Below are 20,125 nucleotides of genomic sequence, written 5' to 3'. Positions count from 1 at the left end.
TGTCCAAGTTATTTTGATTGATGACCTATCCTCAGGCTAGGTCATCAATATCAGATCGATGGGGATCTGACACCTGGCACCCCCCGTCAATCAGCCGGTTGAAGAGAAGGCACGCACTGTGCCAGCGTTGCCTTCCCTTCATTGTTTACCTGCTCGCCGTCGACTTTGCAGCGGTGAACAGATGTAATTACAAGCCGTCCTATTCACTTTAATGGGATGGCTCCTTCCTATTCAAGTGTCGCAGAGGTGAGCTTCTTGTAGTTCTACCTGCTCACCTCTGTGATGTCGACAGCGACCAGGTAAACAATGAAGAGAAGGCAACGCTGCCACAGTGCTCGCCTTCTCTTCAACCAGCTGAATGGTGGGGGTGCCGGGTGTCGGACCCTCGCCGATCTGATATTGATGACCTATCACAAGGATAGGTCATCAATATCGTAGCACTGCACAACCTATTTAAGTCTTAAACATGTCCTCCACCTTTAACCCCTTTGCACACCTGGATGTAACTGTATGTCTAAAGCTACTTTCACACTAGCGTTCGGGGCTCCGCTTGTGAGTTCCGTTTGAAGGCTCCCACAAGCGGCCCCGAACGGATCCGTCCAGCCCTAATGCATTCTGAGTGGATGCGGATCCGCTCAGAATGCATCAGTCTCGCACCGTCTGTCCTCCGCTCCGCTCAGCAGGCGGACACCCGAATGCTGCTTGCAGCGTTCGGGTGTCCGCCTGGCCGTGAGGAGCTAAACGGATCCGTCCAGAGTTACAATGGAAGTCAATGGGGGCGGATCCGTTCGAAGGTGACACAATATGGTGCAATTTTCAAACGTATCCGTCCCCCATTGACTTTCAATGTAAAGTCTGGACGGATCCGTCTGACTAACTTTCACACTTAGAATTTTTTCTGAAATATAATGCAGATGGGTCCGTCTGAACGGATACCATCGTTTGAATTATAGGAGCGGATCTGTCTGTACAAATACCAGACGGATCCGCTCCGAACGCAAGTGTGAAAGTAGCCTAAGTTGTGTGATGGGTTTATGTAGCGGGTTCACAAGCTGAGACTGCTCCATACAAGACATCTTGGTCGTTTAACCACTCAGATGCTGTGGTCAATGGCAACTGCAGCATCTGAGCAATTAGACAGAGGGAGAGGCTTCCTCTATCCTCTAATTGGCCCCTGCGCGAAAATGTCCAAATTGTTTAAGTACACATTTATCTTGTGTGATGAATGTCATAACGGGAAAGAAAAACCTAAATGCCATTTTTTTATTTTTACCCAACAATCTTTCCCATTTTTCAATACAAGATTGTAGACTTTTTAAATGGTGTGCTCTACCTTTCATGTTTCCCATTTACTTTTTGCCAACATTTGGAGCTGGTATTTTTACAGCAAAAGTCGACATGTGAAAGTACCCTAAGGGCCGGGTCACATGGCGGTTTATGTCACCAGAATTTTGGTGCAGACTTGTTTTCAGTGGGAGGCAGCACTGCGGTTCACACGGCTGACGATTTAAAACCGGAACCTTTCCAGGAAAGGACCTGTCCCTTCTTGGCACAGCGTCCGGATAGACACCGCTCGAAGCCGCGGCGGGTGTCCGCTTGTGGTTTAGCTCCATTCAGTGGAGCTCAGCTGTGAGCAGTCCGCTGCATTCAAAGTGAAGCAGTTTCTGCTGCAGAGTACGTCAAAGTCTGCCATGTGAACTTAGCCTAAGCGTGCATTCACACGACCATATGAATGGGTCCGCATCCATTTCAAAATTTTGCAGAACAGGTGCGGACCCATTCATTTCAAGTGTGCTGTCCACATCCGTAGTTCCGTTCCGATGCCCCACAGAAAATATAGAGCATGTCCTATTCTTTTCCACAATTGCGGACATGAATAGGCATTTTCTAAACAACGCTGGACCTGTCAGTTCTGCAAAATGCGGAATGCCCACGGCCGGTATGCGAGTTTTGCGACCGCAAAAAAACACGGCATTGTCGTGTAAATGTAACCTAAGTGTCGGTTTTAATTGATGTAACTAAAGCAGGAATGTTTCAATGCATTTCAAGACCTGCTTGCTGTCAGTGAATGTGCACATTCTTGCCTTACTCCATAGAATGAAAACCCCTTATTTTCACAGCTGAGATTTCTACAATTGTATCCATAGTATGCAATCTTCTGGATCTCCAGGCTGATACATTTTACCTACACTGATACACTGTAGCAGACCATCAGATGAGAGGAGAGATTTGGCTGCTCATAGTTGTCTTATCTGGATGCAATGGTCCAAAGTCCATAAGAAGGGTCTGTAACAGTAAATGGTGAACCATTAAAACCAGACAACCCCCTTTATGTAATCCTCCCCCGTAATACTGCATGTTGTTCCATAGACGGTCCAGGTCTGTAACTATCCCACTACCTCTATTAGAAATATTATTAATTGAACTACTACTACTCCCATTTCTGCCATGACCACCACTCCCCTTCTCTAAGCTGCTTCTACTTGTTAATCAGCAGCAGCTATAAAGCCTGGCCTGCCCGATCACTCCCTGCCTGAGCTTAGGTGCTTTTCTATTATGTGGTCTGCACCCGGTTTACCAAATAATATACGGTTCACAGAGAGAAGGTTCAAGCCCATGTGTGAATGTCTTACCAGTCCTCAAACACATAGCAATATATGAAAAGACACTGTGGAAATGAGAAGAACGTGACCGCCATCTAGTGGTGGGCTTTGTAAATGCTTTCCTGTTAGAAAAAAAAAATTGCTGGCGGATTAGGATTGAAATAATCCATTAAATATATCGATATGCATTTGGCATCACTCGTTATCCAAATTTCTAAGATTTTCCATAGGGCTGCAGGTCACCTAGTGAAATGTAATACTGATATAATAGTAAGAAAAAAAAATACGATGCAACAGCACTCTGCAAACCAAATAAAGTACAATGATGCCATAGTTAGAGAAAGTATTCTGGTATTAATTCTACGCTTATTTTGAAAATATGAGATTCTTGGTAAATACATTTTATACAAAATTATTTGGGCCAGTGTGCAGCTGCACATTGGGATGTGCTGACTGACCCCCCTTTTTTTTGCAGTTTGTACTTGAGGTGTGGCTGACTCCATTTAGTCTTGCACTCCTGACCAGCCTGTCTGCCCCATAGGGTGATTTTAATTAGTGTAAGTATAAGGCCTCATGCACACGACAGTATTTTTTTGCGGTCCGCAAAAAGGGGTTCCGTTGTTCCGTGATCCGTGTCCATTTTTGTTTCCGTGTACCTTCCTCTATTTTTGGAGGATCTCAAGACATGAAGGAAAATAAAAAAAAATCTAAGTCAAGTTTGCCATGCAAATGATAGGAAAAAAAACGGACGCGGATGCGGATGACAATCTTGTGTGCCTCCGCGTTTTTTCACGGACCCATTGACTTGAATGGGTCCGCAAACCATTTTCGGTGAAAAAAATAGGACAGGTTATATTTTTTTGACGGACTGAAACCACGGATCACGGACGCGGATGACAAACGGTGCATTAGCCGAGTTTTCAACAGACCCATTGAAAGTCAATGGGTCCGCAGAAAATCATGAAAAACGGAACAACGGACACGGAATGAAACAACGGTTGTGTGCATGAGGCCTAAAGCTGTAGCCTGCTCATTGCATTCATTGGAAACCATCTGGCACCAGGAGAGGTATGGAATGGGCTCGGCATGCATGTTACCTGCATTCCCTGGGTTTAATGGAGGCTATTATGGCATAAAAAAATTGTAAAAAGCAGAGTGGACCCAGCATGCATGTGGAATCTGCACTCCCTGAATTTTATGGTGGCCGTTATAGCACATAACTGGTAGAATTTAGTGTTAGGTTCCCATCTCACAGAGATCGCCTTGGCGCCGGCAGGCGGGCCCAAATAATTTTGTACAAAATGTATTTGCCAAGAATCTCATATTTTCAAAATAAGCATAGCATTAGCACCAGCATAATAACTATGGCATTGAATTACTTTATTTGGTTTGCAGAGTGCTGTTGCATCGTATTTTTTTCTTTGTATTTCTAGCCATGCCAGCGTGCACCTGCACATTGGGATATGCTGACTGACCCCCTTTTTTTCCCACTGATATAATAGTGTCACTTTTTATATTACAGTATGTATGTATGTGTGTGTGTATATATATATATATATATATATATATATATATATATATTAGCATGAAGCTGGATAAAAGTACTGATGGATGCAATTCCTGTGCCGACTGCATTTTTGAAAAGTTAGGGTTATTGCACACGAGTGTGTGCACTCTGTGGCCGTATTGCGGACTGCATTTGCGGATCCGCAATACACGGGCACCGTTCCGTGTGCATTCCACATCACGGATGTGGACCAATTCACTTCAATGGGTCAGCAAATGCGGAGATGCGGAATGATACGGAACGGAACCCTACGGAAGCACTACGGAGTGCTTCCGTGGGGTTTTATCCCGTACTTCCGTTCTGCAAAAAGATGGAACTTGTCGTATCTTTTAGCGGAACAGCTGGATTGCGGACCCATTAAATTGAATGGCTCCGCGATCCGCTGCGGCTGCCCCACGGTGGGTGATCGTGCATTGCGGCCCGCAGCACAGCCATGGGGTGCACACGATCGTGTGCAAGAGACCTTAATAGGGGAGATTTAAAGTAGACCTGGCTTAGTTGCACATAGCAACCACTCAGATTCCACCTTTCGTTTTCCAAAAGAGCTGTCAAAAATTAAAGGTAGAATCTGATTGGCTGCTATGGGCAACTAAGCCAGGTCTACTTTACACCAGATTGATCAATCTCACCCCAATGGGTCTGAATTTTATGGACAAGCATAGCAAATGTTCTGTCTCTTGTGGAACGGACATACGGATGCAGAAAGCATCCACCGAGGATGAAACATGTCCTATACCCGTCTTCAAAATGCAAAATTGATGTCAATGGGGGAGATTTATCAAAGCTGGGGAAGTGGCTTAGTTGCCCATAGCAACCAATCAGATTACACCTTTCATTTTTCACAGCTCCTATGGAAAATGAAAGGTGAAATCTGATTGGTTGCTTCAATAACTGAAGCGTGAACTCAGCCGAGGCCTCATGCACACGACCGTTGTGTGCATCTGTGGCCGTTGTGCCGCTTTCCGTTTTTTTTCGCGGACCCATTGACTTTCAATAGGTCCGTGGAAAAATCGGAAAATGCACCGTTTTGCAGCCGAGGCCGTGATCCGTGTATCCTGTCCGTCAAAAAAATATGACCTGTCCTATTTTTTTGACGGATAACGGTTCACGGACCCATTCAAGTCAATGGGTCCGTGAAAGAACACGGATGCACACAAGATTGGCATCCGTGTCCGTGATCCGTGGCCGTAGGTTGCTTTCATACAGATGGATCCGAAGATCCGTCTGCATAAAAGCTTTTTCAGATCTAAGTTTTCACTTCGTGAAAACTCATATCCGACAGTATATTCTAACACAGAGGCGTTCCCATGGTGATGGGGACGCTTCTAGTTAGAATACACTACAAACTGTGTAAAAGACTGCCCCCTGCCGCCCGGCAGCACCCGATCTCTTACAGGGGGCCGTGATCAGCACAATTAACCCCTTCAGGTGAGGCACCTGAAGGGGTTAATTGTACTATCATATCCCCCTGTAATAGATCAGGGCTGCCAGGCAGCAGGGGGCAGACCCCCCCCTCCCCAGTTTGAATATTATTGGTGGCCAGTGCGGCCCCCCCTCCCTCCCTCTATTGTAATAATAGCTTGGTGGCCAGTGTGCGCCCCCCATCGGGCCCCCCCTTCCTCCCTCTATTGTAATAAATCATTGGTGGCACAGTGTGCGCCCCCCATCGGCCCCCCCTCCCTCCCTCTATTGTAATAAATCGTTGGTGGCACAGTGTGCGCCCCCCATCAGCCCCCCTCCCTCTATAGCAGTAACAACATTGGTGGCCAGTGTGCGGCCTCCCATCTTCCCCCCATCATTGGTGGCTTGGTGGCAGCGGAGTTCCGATCGGAGTCCCAGTTTAATCGCTGGGGCTCCGATCGGTAACCATGGCAACCAGGACGCTACTGCAGTCCTGGTTGCCATGGTTACTTAGCAATAGTACAATAGTAGAAGATTCATAGTTACCTGCTTGCTGCTGCGATGTTCGTGTCCGGCCGGGAGCTCCACCTACTGGTAAGTGACAGGTCTGTGCGGCGCATTGCTAAATGAACTGTCACTTACCAGTAGGAGGAGCTCCCGGCCGGTCACAGACATCGCAGCAGCAAGCAGGTAAGTATGAATCTTCTACTATTGGACTATTGCTAAGTAACCATGGCAACCAGGGCTGCAGTAGCTTCCTGGTTGCCATGGTTACCGATCGGAGCCCCAGCGATTAAACTGGGACTCCGATCGGAACTACGCTGCCACCAATGATCGGGGGGGGGGGGGAGATGGGAGGCCGCACACTGGCCACCAATGTTGTTACTGCTATAGAGGGAGGGGGGGCCGATGGGGGGCGCACACTGTGCCACCAACGATTTATTACAATAGAGGGAGGGAGGGGGGGCCGATGGGGGGTGCACACTGTGCCACCAACGATTTATTACAATAGAGGGAGGGGGGGGGCCGATGGGGGCACACACTGTGCCACCAACGATTTATTACAATAGAGGGAGGGGAGGGGGGGGCGATGGGGGGCGCACACTGTGCCACCAATGATTTATTACAATAGAGGGAGGGAGAGGGGGGCCGCACTGGCCACCAATGATATTCAAACTGGGGAGGGGGGGGATCTGCCCCCTGCTGCCTGGCAGCCCTGATCTCTTACAGGGGGATATGATAGTACAATTAACCCCTTCAGGTGCGGCACCTGAGGAGTTAATTGTGCTGATCACGGCCCCCTGTAAGAGATCGGGTGCTGACAGGCAGCAGGGGGCAGTCATGTACACAGTTTTTCAGTATATTCTAACCTGAAGCGTCCCCATCACCATGGGAACGCCTCTGTGTTAGAATATACTGTCGGATCTGAGTTTCACGATGTAGCTCATATCCGACAGTATATTCTAACATAGAGGCGTTCCCATGGTGATGGGGACGCTTCAAGTTATGTTCGGGTGTCCGCCTGGCCGTGCGGAGGCAAGCGGATCCGTCCAGACTTACAATGTAAGTCAATGGGGACGGATCCGTTTGAAGATGACACACTGTGGCTCAATTTTCAAACGGATCCGTCCCCCATTGACTTTCAATGTAAAGTCTGGACGGATCTGTCTGAGGCTACTTTCACACTTAGAAATGTTTTAACAATATAATGCAGACGGATCCGCTCTGAACGGAGCCACCGTCTGCATTATATGAACGCAAGTGTGAAAGTAAAGGGACTCCTGACTTTACATTGAAAGTCAATGGGGACGGATCCGTTTGCAATTGCACCATATTGTGTCAACGTCAAACGGATCCGTCCCCATTGACTTGCATTGTAATTCAGGACAGATCCGTTTGGCTCCGCACGGCCAGGCGGACACCAAAACGACTTTTTTTTTCATGTCCGTGGATCCTCCAAAAATCAAGGAAGACCCACGGACGAAAAAACGGTCACGGATCACGGACCCCGTTTTTGCGGACCGTAAAAAAAACTGTCGTGTGCATGAGGCCTTAGCTGTCATACGGATTTTAAAATCTGCAGCATGTCAGTCTGCGTGATTCTGCACCAACATATACAGTGGTTTTCCCCATAGACTTCAATGGGGTTTGTTAAACAGGAAATCTTCAACAATCCATGGATTTGTGCGTTTTTTACACAGATTTTCTGCCTACAACTTCATAACGTGCGCAAGTAGACTTAGGCCTCTTTCACACGGGCGAGATTTCCACGCGGGTGCAATGCGTGAGGTGAACGCATTGCACCCGCACTGAATCCGGACCCATTCACTTCTATGGGGCTGTGCACATGAGCGGTGATTTTCACGCATCACTTGTGTGTGGCGTGAAAATCGCAGCATGTTCTATATTGTCCCCCATTGACTTTCAATGTAAAGTCTGGACGGATCCGTCTGACTAACTTTCACACTTAGAATTTTTTCTGAAATATAATGCAGATGGGTCCGTCTGAACGGATACCATCGTTTGAATTATAGGAGCGGATCTGTCTGTACAAATACCAGACGGATCCGCTCCGAACGCAAGTGTGAAAGTAGCCTAAGTTGTGTGATGGGTTTATGTAGCGGGTTCACAAGCTGAGACTGCTCCATACAAGACATCTTGGTCGTTTAACCACTCAGATGCTGTGGTCAATGGCAACTGCAGCATCTGAGCAATTAGACAGAGGGAGAGGCTTCCTCTATCCTCTAATTGGCCCCTGCGCGAAAATGTCCAAATTGTTTAAGTACACATTTATCTTGTGTGATGAATGTCATAACGGGAAAGAAAAACCTAAATGCCATTTTTTTATTTTTACCCAACAATCTTTCCCATTTTTCAATACAAGATTGTAGACTTTTTAAATGGTGTGCTCTACCTTTCATGTTTCCCATTTACTTTTTGCCAACATTTGGAGCTGGTATTTTTACAGCAAAAGTCGACATGTGAAAGTACCCTAAGGGCCGGGTCACATGGCGGTTTATGTCACCAGAATTTTGGTGCAGACTTGTTTTCAGTGGGAGGCAGCACTGCGGTTCACACGGCTGACGATTTAAAACCGGAACCTTTCCAGGAAAGGACCTGTCCCTTCTTGGCACAGCGTCCGGATAGACACCGCTCGAAGCCGCGGCGGGTGTCCGCTTGTGGTTTAGCTCCATTCAGTGGAGCTCAGCTGTGAGCAGTCCGCTGCATTCAAAGTGAAGCAGTTTCTGCTGCAGAGTACGTCAAAGTCTGCCATGTGAACTTAGCCTAAGCGTGCATTCACGCGACCGTATGAATGGGTCCGCATCCATTTCAAAATTTTGCAGAACAGGTGCGGACCCATTCATTTCAAGTGTGCTGTCCACATCCGTAGTTCCGTTCCGATGCCCCACAGAAAATATAGAGTATGTCCTATTCTTTTCCACAATTGCGGACATGAATAGGCATTTTCTAAACAACGCTGGACCTGTCAGTTCTGCAAAATGCGGAATGCCCACGGCCGGTATGCGAGTTTTGCGACCGCAAAAAAACACGGCATTGTCGTGTAAATGTAACCTAAGTGTCGGTTTTAATTGATGTAACTAAAGCAGGAATGTTTCAATGCATTTCAAGACCTGCTTGCTGTCAGTGAATGTGCACATTCTTGCCTTACTCCATAGAATGAAAACCCCTTATTTTCACAGCTGAGATTTCTACAATTGTATCCATAGTATGCAATCTTCTGGATCTCCAGGCTGAAACATTTTACCTACACTGATACACTGTAGCAGACCATCAGATGAGAGGAGAGATTTGGCTGCTCATAGTTGTCTTATCTGGATGCAATGGTCCAAAGTCCATAAGAAGGGTCTGTAACAGTAAATGGTGAACCATTAAAACCAGACAACCCCCTTTATGTAATCCTCCCCCGTAATACTGCATGTTGTTCCATAGACGGTCCAGGTCTGTAACTATCCCACTACCTCTATTAGAAATATTATTAATTGAACTACTACTACTCCCATTTCTGCCATGACCACCACTCCCCTTCTCTAAGCTGCTTCTACTTGTTAATCAGCAGCAGCTATAAAGCCTGGCCTGCCCGATCACTCCCTGCCTGAGCTTAGGTGCTTTTCTATTATGTGGTCTGCACCCGGTTTACCAAATAATATACGGTTCACAGAGAGAAGGTTCAAGCCCATGTGTGAATGTCTACCAGTCCTCAAACACATAGCAATATATGAAAAGACACTGTGGAAATGAGAAGAACGTGACCGCCATCTAGTGGTGGGCTTTGTAAATGCTTTCCTGTTAGAAAAAAAAAATTGCTGGCGGATTAGGATTGAAATAATCCATTAAATATATCGATATGCATTTGGCATCACTCGTTATCCAAATTTCTAAGATTTTCCATAGGGCTGCAGGTCACCTAGTGAAATGTAATACTGATATAATAGTAAGAAAAAAAAATACGATGCAACAGCACTCTGCAAACCAAATAAAGTACAATGATGCCATAGTTAGAGAAAGTATTCTGGTATTAATTCTACGCTTATTTTGAAAATATGAGATTCTTGGTAAATACATTTTATACAAAATTATTTGGGCCAGTGTGCAGCTGCACATTGGGATGTGCTGACTGACCCCCCTTTTTTTTGCAGTTTGTACTTGAGGTGTGGCTGACTCCATTTAGTCTTGCACTCCTGACCAGCCTGTCTGCCCCATAGGGTGATTTTAATTAGTGTAAGTATAAGGCCTCATGCACACGACAGTATTTTTTTGCGGTCCGCAAAAAGGGGTTCCGTTGTTCCGTGATCCGTGTCCATTTTTGTTTCCGTGTACCTTCCTCTATTTTTGGAGGATCTCAAGACATGAAGGAAAATAAAAAAAAATCTAAGTCAAGTTTGCCATGCAAATGATAGGAAAAAAAACGGACGCGGATGCGGATGACAATCTTGTGTGCCTCCGCGTTTTTTCACGGACCCATTGACTTGAATGGGTCCGCAAACCATTTTCGGTGAAAAAAATAGGACAGGTTATATTTTTTTGACGGACTGAAACCACGGATCACGGACGCGGATGACAAACGGTGCATTAGCCGAGTTTTCAACAGACCCATTGAAAGTCAATGGGTCCGCAGAAAATCATGAAAAACGGAACAACGGACACGGAATGAAACAACGGTTGTGTGCATGAGGCCTAAAGCTGTAGCCTGCTCATTGCATTCATTGGAAACCATCTGGCACCAGGAGAGGTATGGAATGGGCTCGGCATGCATGTTACCTGCATTCCCTGGGTTTAATGGAGGCTATTATGGCATAAAAAAATTGTAAAAAGCAGAGTGGACCCAGCATGCATGTGGAATCTGCACTCCCTGAATTTTATGGTGGCCGTTATAGCACATAACTGGTAGAATTTAGTGTTAGGTTCCCATCTCACAGAGATCGCCTTGGCGCCGGCAGGCGGGCCCAAATAATTTTGTACAAAATGTATTTGCCAAGAATCTCATATTTTCAAAATAAGCATAGCATTAGCACCAGCATAATAACTATGGCATTGAATTACTTTATTTGGTTTGCAGAGTGCTGTTGCATCGTATTTTTTTCTTTGTATTTCTAGCCATGCCAGCGTGCACCTGCACATTGGGATATGCTGACTGACCCCCTTTTTTTCCCACTGATATAATAGTGTCACTTTTTATATTACAGTATGTATGTATGTGTGTGTATATATATATATATATATATATATATATATATATATATATATATTAGCATGAAGCTGGATAAAAGTACTGATGGATGCAATTCCTGTGCCGACTGCATTTTTGAAAAGTTAGGGTTATTGCACACGAGTGTGTGCACTCTGTGGCCGTATTGCGGACTGCATTTGCGGATCCGCAATACACGGGCACCGTTCCGTGTGCATTCCACATCACGGATGTGGACCAATTCACTTCAATGGGTCAGCAAATGCGGAGATGCGGAATGATACGGAACGGAACCCTACGGAAGCACTACGGAGTGCTTCCGTGGGGTTTTATCCCGTACTTCCGTTCTGCAAAAAGATGGAACTTGTCGTATCTTTTAGCGGAACAGCTGGATTGCGGACCCATTAAATTGAATGGCTCCGCGATCCGCTGCGGCTGCCCCACGGTGGGTGATCGTGCATTGCGGCCCGCAGCACAGCCATGGGAGACCTTAATAGGGGAGATTTAAAGTAGACCTGGCTTAGTTGCACATAGCAACCACTCAGATTCCACCTTTCGTTTTCCAAAAGAGCTGTCAAAAATTAAAGGTAGAATCTGATTGGCTGCTATGGGCAACTAAGCCAGGTCTACTTTACACCAGATTGATCAATCTCACCCCAATGGGTCTGAATTTTATGGACAAGCATAGCAAATGTTCTGTCTCTTGTGGAACGGACATACGGATGCAGAAAGCATCCACCGAGGATGAAACATGTCCTATACCCGTCTTCAAAATGCAAAATTGATGTCAATGGGGGAGATTTATCAAAGCTGGGGAAGTGGCTTAGTTGCCCATAGCAACCAATCAGATTACACCTTTCATTTTTCACAGCTCCTATGGAAAATGAAAGGTGAAATCTGATTGGTTGCTTCAATAACTGAAGCGTGAACTCAGCCGAGGCCTCATGCACACGACCGTTGTGTGCATCTGTGGCCGTTGTGCCGCTTTCCGTTTTTTTTCGCGGACCCATTGACTTTCAATAGGTCCGTGGAAAAATCGGAAAATGCACCGTTTTGCAGCCGAGGCCGTGATCCGTGTATCCTGTCCGTCAAAAAAATATGACCTGTCCTATTTTTTTGACGGATAACGGTTCACGGACCCATTCAAGTCAATGGGTCCGTGAAAGAACACGGATGCACACAAGATTGGCATCCGTGTCCGTGATCCGTGGCCGTAGGTTGCTTTCATACAGATGGATCCGAAGATCCGTCTGCATAAAAGCTTTTTCAGATCTAAGTTTTCACTTCGTGAAAACTCATATCCGACAGTATATTCTAACACAGAGGCGTTCCCATGGTGATGGGGACGCTTCTAGTTAGAATACACTACAAACTGTGTAAAAGACTGCCCCCTGCCGCCCGGCAGCACCCGATCTCTTACAGGGGGCCGTGATCAGCACAATTAACCCCTTCAGGTGAGGCACCTGAAGGGGTTAATTGTACTATCATATCCCCCTGTAATAGATCAGGGCTGCCAGGCAGCAGGGGGCAGACCCCCCCCTCCCCAGTTTGAATATTATTGGTGGCCAGTGCGGCCCCCCCTCCCTCCCTCTATTGTAATAATAGCTTGGTGGCCAGTGTGCGCCCCCCATCGGGCCCCCCCTTCCTCCCTCTATTGTAATAAATCATTGGTGGCACAGTGTGCGCCCCCCATCGGCCCCCCCTCCCTCCCTCTATTGTAATAAATCGTTGGTGGCACAGTGTGCGCCCCCCATCAGCCCCCCTCCCTCTATAGCAGTAACAACATTGGTGGCCAGTGTGCGGCCTCCCATCTTCCCCCCATCATTGGTGGCTTGGTGGCAGCGGAGTTCCGATCGGAGTCCCAGTTTAATCGCTGGGGCTCCGATCGGTAACCATGGCAACCAGGACGCTACTGCAGTCCTGGTTGCCATGGTTACTTAGCAATAGTACAATAGTAGAAGATTCATAGTTACCTGCTTGCTGCTGCGATGTTCGTGTCCGGCCGGGAGCTCCACCTACTGGTAAGTGACAGGTCTGTGCGGCGCATTGCTAAATGAACTGTCACTTACCAGTAGGAGGAGCTCCCGGCCGGTCACAGACATCGCAGCAGCAAGCAGGTAAGTATGAATCTTCTACTATTGGACTATTGCTAAGTAACCATGGCAACCAGGGCTGCAGTAGCTTCCTGGTTGCCATGGTTACCGATCGGAGCCCCAGCGATTAAACTGGGACTCCGATCGGAACTACGCTGCCACCAATGATCGGGGGGGGGGGGGAGATGGGAGGCCGCACACTGGCCACCAATGTTGTTACTGCTATAGAGGGAGGGGGGGCCGATGGGGGGCGCACACTGTGCCACCAACGATTTATTACAATAGAGGGAGGGAGGGGGGGCCGATGGGGGGTGCACACTGTGCCACCAACGATTTATTACAATAGAGGGAGGGGGGGGCCGATGGGGGCACACACTGTGCCACCAACGATTTATTACAATAGAGGGAGGGGAGGGGGGGGCGATGGGGGGCGCACACTGTGCCACCAACGATTTATTACAATAGAGGGAGGGAGAGGGGGGCCGCACTGGCCACCAATGATATTCAAACTGGGGAGGGGGGGGATCTGCCCCCTGCTGCCTGGCAGCCCTGATCTCTTACAGGGGGATATGATAGTACAATTAACCCCTTCAGGTGCGGCACCTGAGGAGTTAATTGTGCTGATCACGGCCCCCTGTAAGAGATCGGGTGCTGACAGGCAGCAGGGGGCAGTCATGTACACAGTTTTTCAGTATATTCTAACCTGAAGCGTCCCCATCACCATGGGAACGCCTCTGTGTTAGAATATACTGTCGGATCTGAGTTTCACGATGTAGCTCATATCCGACAGTATATTCTAACATAGAGGCGTTCCCATGGTGATGGGGACGCTTCAAGTTATGTTCGGGTGTCCGCCTGGCCGTGCGGAGGCAAGCGGATCCGTCCAGACTTACAATGTAAGTCAATGGGGACGGATCCGTTTGAAGATGACACACTGTGGCTCAATTTTCAAACGGATCCGTCCCCCATTGACTTTCAATGTAAAGTCTGGACGGATCTGTCTGAGGCTACTTTCACACTTAGAAATGTTTTAACAATATAATGCAGACGGATCCGCTCTGAACGGAGCCACCGTCTGCATTATATGAACGCAAGTGTGAAAGTAAAGGGACTCCTGACTTTACATTGAAAGTCAATGGGGACGGATCCGTTTGCAATTGCACCATATTGTGTCAACGTCAAACGGATCCGTCCCCATTGACTTGCATTGTAATTCAGGACAGATCCGTTTGGCTCCGCACGGCCAGGCGGACACCAAAACGACTTTTTTTTTTCATGTCCGTGGATCCTCCAAAAATCAAGGAAGACCCACGGACGAAAAAACGGTCACGGATCACGGACCCCGTTTTTGCGGACCGTAAAAAAAACTGTCGTGTGCATGAGGCCTTAGCTGTCATACGGATTTTAAAATCTGCAGCATGTCAGTCTGCGTGATTCTGCACCAACATATACAGTGGTTTTCCCCATAGACTTCAATGGGGTTTGTTAAACAGGAAATCTTCAACAATCCATGGATTTGTGCGTTTTTTACACAGATTTTCTGCCTACAACTTCATAACGTGCGCAAGTAGACTTAGGCCTCTTTCACACGGGCGAGATTTCCACGCGGGTGCAATGCGTGAGGTGAACGCATTGCACCCGCACTGAATCCGGACCCATTCACTTCTATGGGGCTGTGCACATGAGCGGTGATTTTCACGCATCACTTGTGTGTGGCGTGAAAATCGCAGCATGTTCTATATTGTGCGGTTTTCACGCAACGCAGGCCCCATAGAAGTAAATGGGGCTGTGTGAAAATCGCAAGCATCCGCAAGCAAGTGCGGATGCGGTGCGCTTTTTCACAGACTGTTGCTAGGAGACGATCGGAATGGGAACCCGATCATTATTATTTTCCCTTATAACATGGTTATAAGGGAAAATAATAGCATTCTTAATACAGAATGTTTAGTAAAATAGGGCTGGAGGGGTTAAAAATAAATAAAAAAATTATTTAAATCACCTTATTTCACTTGTTCGCGCAGCCCGGCTTCTCTTCTGTCTTCATCTTTGCTTTGCATAGAAAGAGGACCTGTGGTGACGTCACTACGCTCATCACATGGTCCGTCACATGATCCATCACCATGGTAGAAAAAGATCATGTGACGGACCATGTGATGAGCGCAGTGACGTCGTCAAAAGTCCTATTCCTCAAAGAAGACAGAAGAGATGTTGGCTGCGCGAACAAGTGGATTAAGGTGAGTTAAATATATATTTTTTTTAACCCCTCCAGCCCTATTGTACTAAGCATTCTGTATTAAGAATGCTATTATTTTCCCTTTATAACCATGTTATAAGGGAAAATAATACAATCTACACAACACCTAACCCAAACCTGAACTTCTGTGAAGAAGTTCAGGTCTGGGTACCAAACATGCCGATTTTTCTCACGCGCGTACAAAACGCATTACAATGTTTTGCACTCGCGCGGAAAAATCGCGCATGTTCCCGCAACGGACCCGCATCTTTTCCCGCAACGCCCGTGTGAAACCAGCCTTAATTAGGCTTACTTCACACACACATTTTTACTGCTAAACAGAAGCCTCTCTTTTGCACACTACATGCTGTTTTTTGAGGTTTTTCTTTTCATTTTTTTCCCACTATGGAGGAGATTGAATGCCAATGTAATGATTGCCTAATATAGTCACCTATGCAATCTGAAAGCACCATGTTATAGAGCAGGAGGAGCTGAACAGATTGAGATATGTGGGAAACTACTCAGTAAAACCTGTAATATATACATTTATATCTTTGCATTTTTCACCTCTTGTGAACAGTACTGGTACAGGAGGGAGGTGTGATTGATGGCATTGTGTGTGCATAGACAGATAGCTGTCACTAATAACATCCCCTCCCTGTACCTATAGCTGTTAGAAAAAGCAAAGGTGTAAATGTATAAATTACAGGTTTTACTGAATATTTTCCCACAAAGATACATATCAATCTGCTCAGCATTTTTTGCTCTATAACATGATGCTTTCATAATGAATTGCATTTTGTGGTGACAAGTTCTCTTTAAAAAAAAATTGAGAGAAAGAAAAAGTAGTGTTTTTTTTTTAATTTTTTTTTTTTTATTAAAATCATTTTTTTATCTTTAAATCGCCCCTTCTCCAGAATAAAAAAAAACGATAAATAAACATCATGGATATCGTCGCGTCTGAAAACGTACGATTAAAACCTAAAAATATTTATCAGATATAGCAAACAGAATAATTGAGATATAAATAAAAATGTCCGAGCACCAATGTCCGTCTGTCGCTTCACATCCCGATAAAAATGGAATTAAGGGCTCGTTCACACGAAAGTTTTTTGCGTTCCGTATACGGAACCATTCATTTCAATGGTTCCGCAAAAAAAAAAAATGAATGTACTCCGTATACATTCCGTTTCCATATTTCCGTTCTGTTGAAAGATAGAAGATGTCCTAATATTGCCCGCAAATCACGTTCCGTGGCTCCATTCAAGTCAATGGGTCCGCAAAAAAAACGGAACACCTGCGGAAATGCATCCGTATGTCTCCTGTATCCATTCAGTTTTTTCGGAACCATCTATTGAAAATGTTATGCCCAGCCCAATTTTTTCTATGTAATTACTGTATACTGTATATGCTATACGGAAAAACGGAACAGAAACGGAAACAAAAAACGGAACAACGGATTCGGCATAAAAAAAAGACATATGGTCGAGTGAGCGAGCCCTAAAAGTGATCAAAAGACCATACACACTCCAACATGGTATCAATCAAAAGTACTGATCGCTTCTCAAAAAATGAGCCCTAACACAGCTCCATAGACCAAGTATAAAAAAGGTCTGGGGGTCAGAATATGGCGATGCAAAGAAAAAAATATATATTTTCAAAGTTGTTGTGTGTTTTTTTTTTTTTACTTCTGAAACACAAGAAAAACTTTATATAAATCTGGTATCATAATTAGGGATGAGCGAATCGAATATGAAGCGCCGTATAGTATTATAATGTATTGGCTCCAATGAGCCAAAGTTATTACTTCGAGAAGTCTTGCGAGAGTTCGTGTTATAACTTTATGAATTTTTTATTACTGTAAAAACCTTGGTATCAAACTCAAATTGATCCATAAAATGAAGGACACAAGTCAGTTTTACCACATAGGGAACTCAACCCATTTGGATTTTTTTTTTTCTAGCTTCCTGCAACATCGTATGGAATATTAAATGGTGCTATTAGAAAGTCAAAATTGTCCTGCAAAAACCATACCCTCATATGTGAACAGAAAAATCAAAGTTATAGTTCCGGGAAGGCAGGTTGTAAAATATGAAAACACAACAGAAAATCACAGGGTTCTAATGGGGGTTATCCTTGTAAATATAATAATTACGAATCTTCAGGATAGTATCTCTCCAATCACAGCGCAGTATAGTGGCTGTGCTTGGTATTGCAGCTCAGTCCTATTCACTTCAATGAGGTTGAGCTGCCATGTAACCGATGCACGGCGACTCCACTGGCCTCAGCACTCCCACCATCTGATATTGATGACCTATCCAGAGGATAGGTGATTAATTCTAATCTCCAGATAACCCCTTTAAGTGGTATTCTGACTTTGTGCTCATAAGTCTTATTTTCGGTGTCATTTGGGCCCCTACTGCTTTACATGTGTGTGATTCAGCACAAGTGTTGTCAATGTGTTTTACTTACAGTGTTAAATTTTTATTTTTATTTTCAGTCACTGGACAGAAGTGCAGGTCCGTGGGACATCTCTACCCCGTGCGCTGCATTGTTGGGATCGCAGTCTTCAGGAAAACAATAAGAACAGCAAGACCCCCTTAAAAGGATGTCCCTACCACTTAATGGACAGCTGCCCATGGCCACAGTGTAACCCCACCTGCCCCTCCATCCGCGACCACTTCACCGGGCAGGAGATGAGCGTGGTCCAGTTTCTCATGCATCTTGGCTTTGATGTTCAGAAGATGGCAAGCCAACAAGGCATGGAGCCAAGTAAACTGCTGGGCGTGCTTAGTAGCTAGTTAAGGGAAGCTCTGCGTAAAATGGTGGGGGGCTGATATTTATGGGGTAAGGCATCTGACAATGATGAAACGATGAGGGCATGAAAGGATAAGAGGGAGTGACCAGTCATTGTCAGATGAGGCTTTGGTCAGTGTAGCTTTAGAGCAGAGCCACTATCCAACTATAAATGGGTGGTCTTATAAGAGGTCAGACTGCCATAGACCCCACTGCAGTGTGGGGACATCAATGTGCCCTCTTCTATAGTGACTTGAGTCTGAGACCTATAGAAGAAGAATATTTTTTTAGATAATTTTTGTAAGATATTTTTTTTATTTTATAAAACAAAGCAAACAAACCTCATTCCCGGGGGAGCCATGTTATTTATTGGAGTTTGTAAATCCTATTTATGAATGAGGGCAGGAGAGCTGCCCTGTGTACAGCTGTAAATAGTACCTGCATGTCCTGTATCATGGAAACTATTCCCTCATTAATAAAAAAAAAATATCCTGAGTGCCTGTGTAATTCTGTCATTTCCTTACATATCTGGGGACAAACATTCTCTACCACTCAATGGGTAGCTGTTGGCCATAATTTCCAATACAATCAGATTGGTATATCCTGTTCCTTTGTTTAATTGAGTTCCTCCGGGAGCTCCAGTATACTCAATTTCTTCCCTTCATGGGGCACTGGGCCCCTGCTAGGCAAACTCTAGATGTGTCCTTTCTTACCTTTCCTCTTGGCTCGACCCATCCTGAGATGATTGCTCTGAGATGACCAGCTTTGAAAACAAGACATGATTTTGTGATTCTGTTGGGAGTTATATATGCTACATGTGTCAGTGAGCACCCAGTGGTTAAGATGTGAATTGCAATCTGTCAAGGACTTTGATGTATAGGGGAATAATGTAGTGAATTAGTATCACGAGAAATTGCAGTCCTATGAAGAGGTTGTCCAATCTAGGACATTTATGGAATATTTATAGGATACACCATAAATGTCCAGAGGAGGGACTCTCTCCTAGCTCAAGAACAAGGCCCTGCCAGGAACTGAGAACATGTGTGGCATCCTCTTAATCCACTACTTTAGGACTTCTGAAAACAGCCATGTGATATTTAAGAAGGAGGGGCCTCCATTTCTCAGTGGCTTTCCTGTCCTAGGAGAGGATTCCTACTAGCATCTGCTGGGGAGTAGTTTCTCTCCAAGTTAAGGCTACTTTCACACTCGCGTTTGGTGCGGATCTGTCATGGATTTGCAAAGACGGATCTGCACTGATAATACAACCGCATGCATCCGTTCAAAACGGATCTGTTTGTATTATTTTTAACATAGTCAAAAAGGATCCATCTTTAACACCATTGAAAGTCAATGGGGGACGGATCAGTTTTCTATTATGCCATATTTTGTTAGTGAAAAAGGATCCGTCCCCATTGACTTACATTGTGTGTCAGGACGGATCTGTTTGCCTTCGCATTGTCAGGCTGCAAGCAGCGTTTTGGTGTCTGCCCCCAGAGTGGAATGGAGGCAGAACGGAGGCAAACTGATGCATTCTAAACTGATCCTTATCCATTCAGAATGCATTAGGACAAAACTGATCCATTTTGGACCGCTTGTGAGAGCCCTGAAACTGCCCTGGGCTAGGGAGTGTGCTGAGTGAGTTCCCCGCTACGCGCTACCTGAAGAGGAGAGGGTGACATACCTCTGGAGGATTCCCTTTCCTTTGTTTCTCCTGCCTAACGTGAT

At 45.6% G+C, this 20,125-nt stretch overlaps 1 protein-coding gene across 1 annotated transcript in view; it reads left to right on the top strand.

Moving 5' to 3' along the window:
- The window catches only part of NOTUM (notum, palmitoleoyl-protein carboxylesterase), a 63,459-nt gene extending 44,608 nt beyond the window's left edge, over positions 1–18,851 (top strand). Inside the window, exon 12 of the mRNA XM_044298932.1 lies at positions 18,105–18,851. Coding sequence (XP_044154867.1) covers positions 18,105–18,405 — 301 coding nt within the window. The 3' untranslated portion in view covers positions 18,406–18,851. The remainder of the gene's footprint in view (positions 1–18,104) is intronic.
- Positions 18,852–20,125: the final 1,274 nt, after the last annotated feature.

This window comes from Bufo gargarizans, chromosome 6 (genome assembly GCF_014858855.1).
Source record: "Bufo gargarizans isolate SCDJY-AF-19 chromosome 6, ASM1485885v1, whole genome shotgun sequence".
Lineage (NCBI taxonomy): Eukaryota > Metazoa > Chordata > Amphibia > Anura > Bufonidae > Bufo > Bufo gargarizans.
The sequence above is the reverse complement of the archived record's forward strand: the minus strand, read 5'-3'. Positions and strand labels throughout refer to the sequence as shown.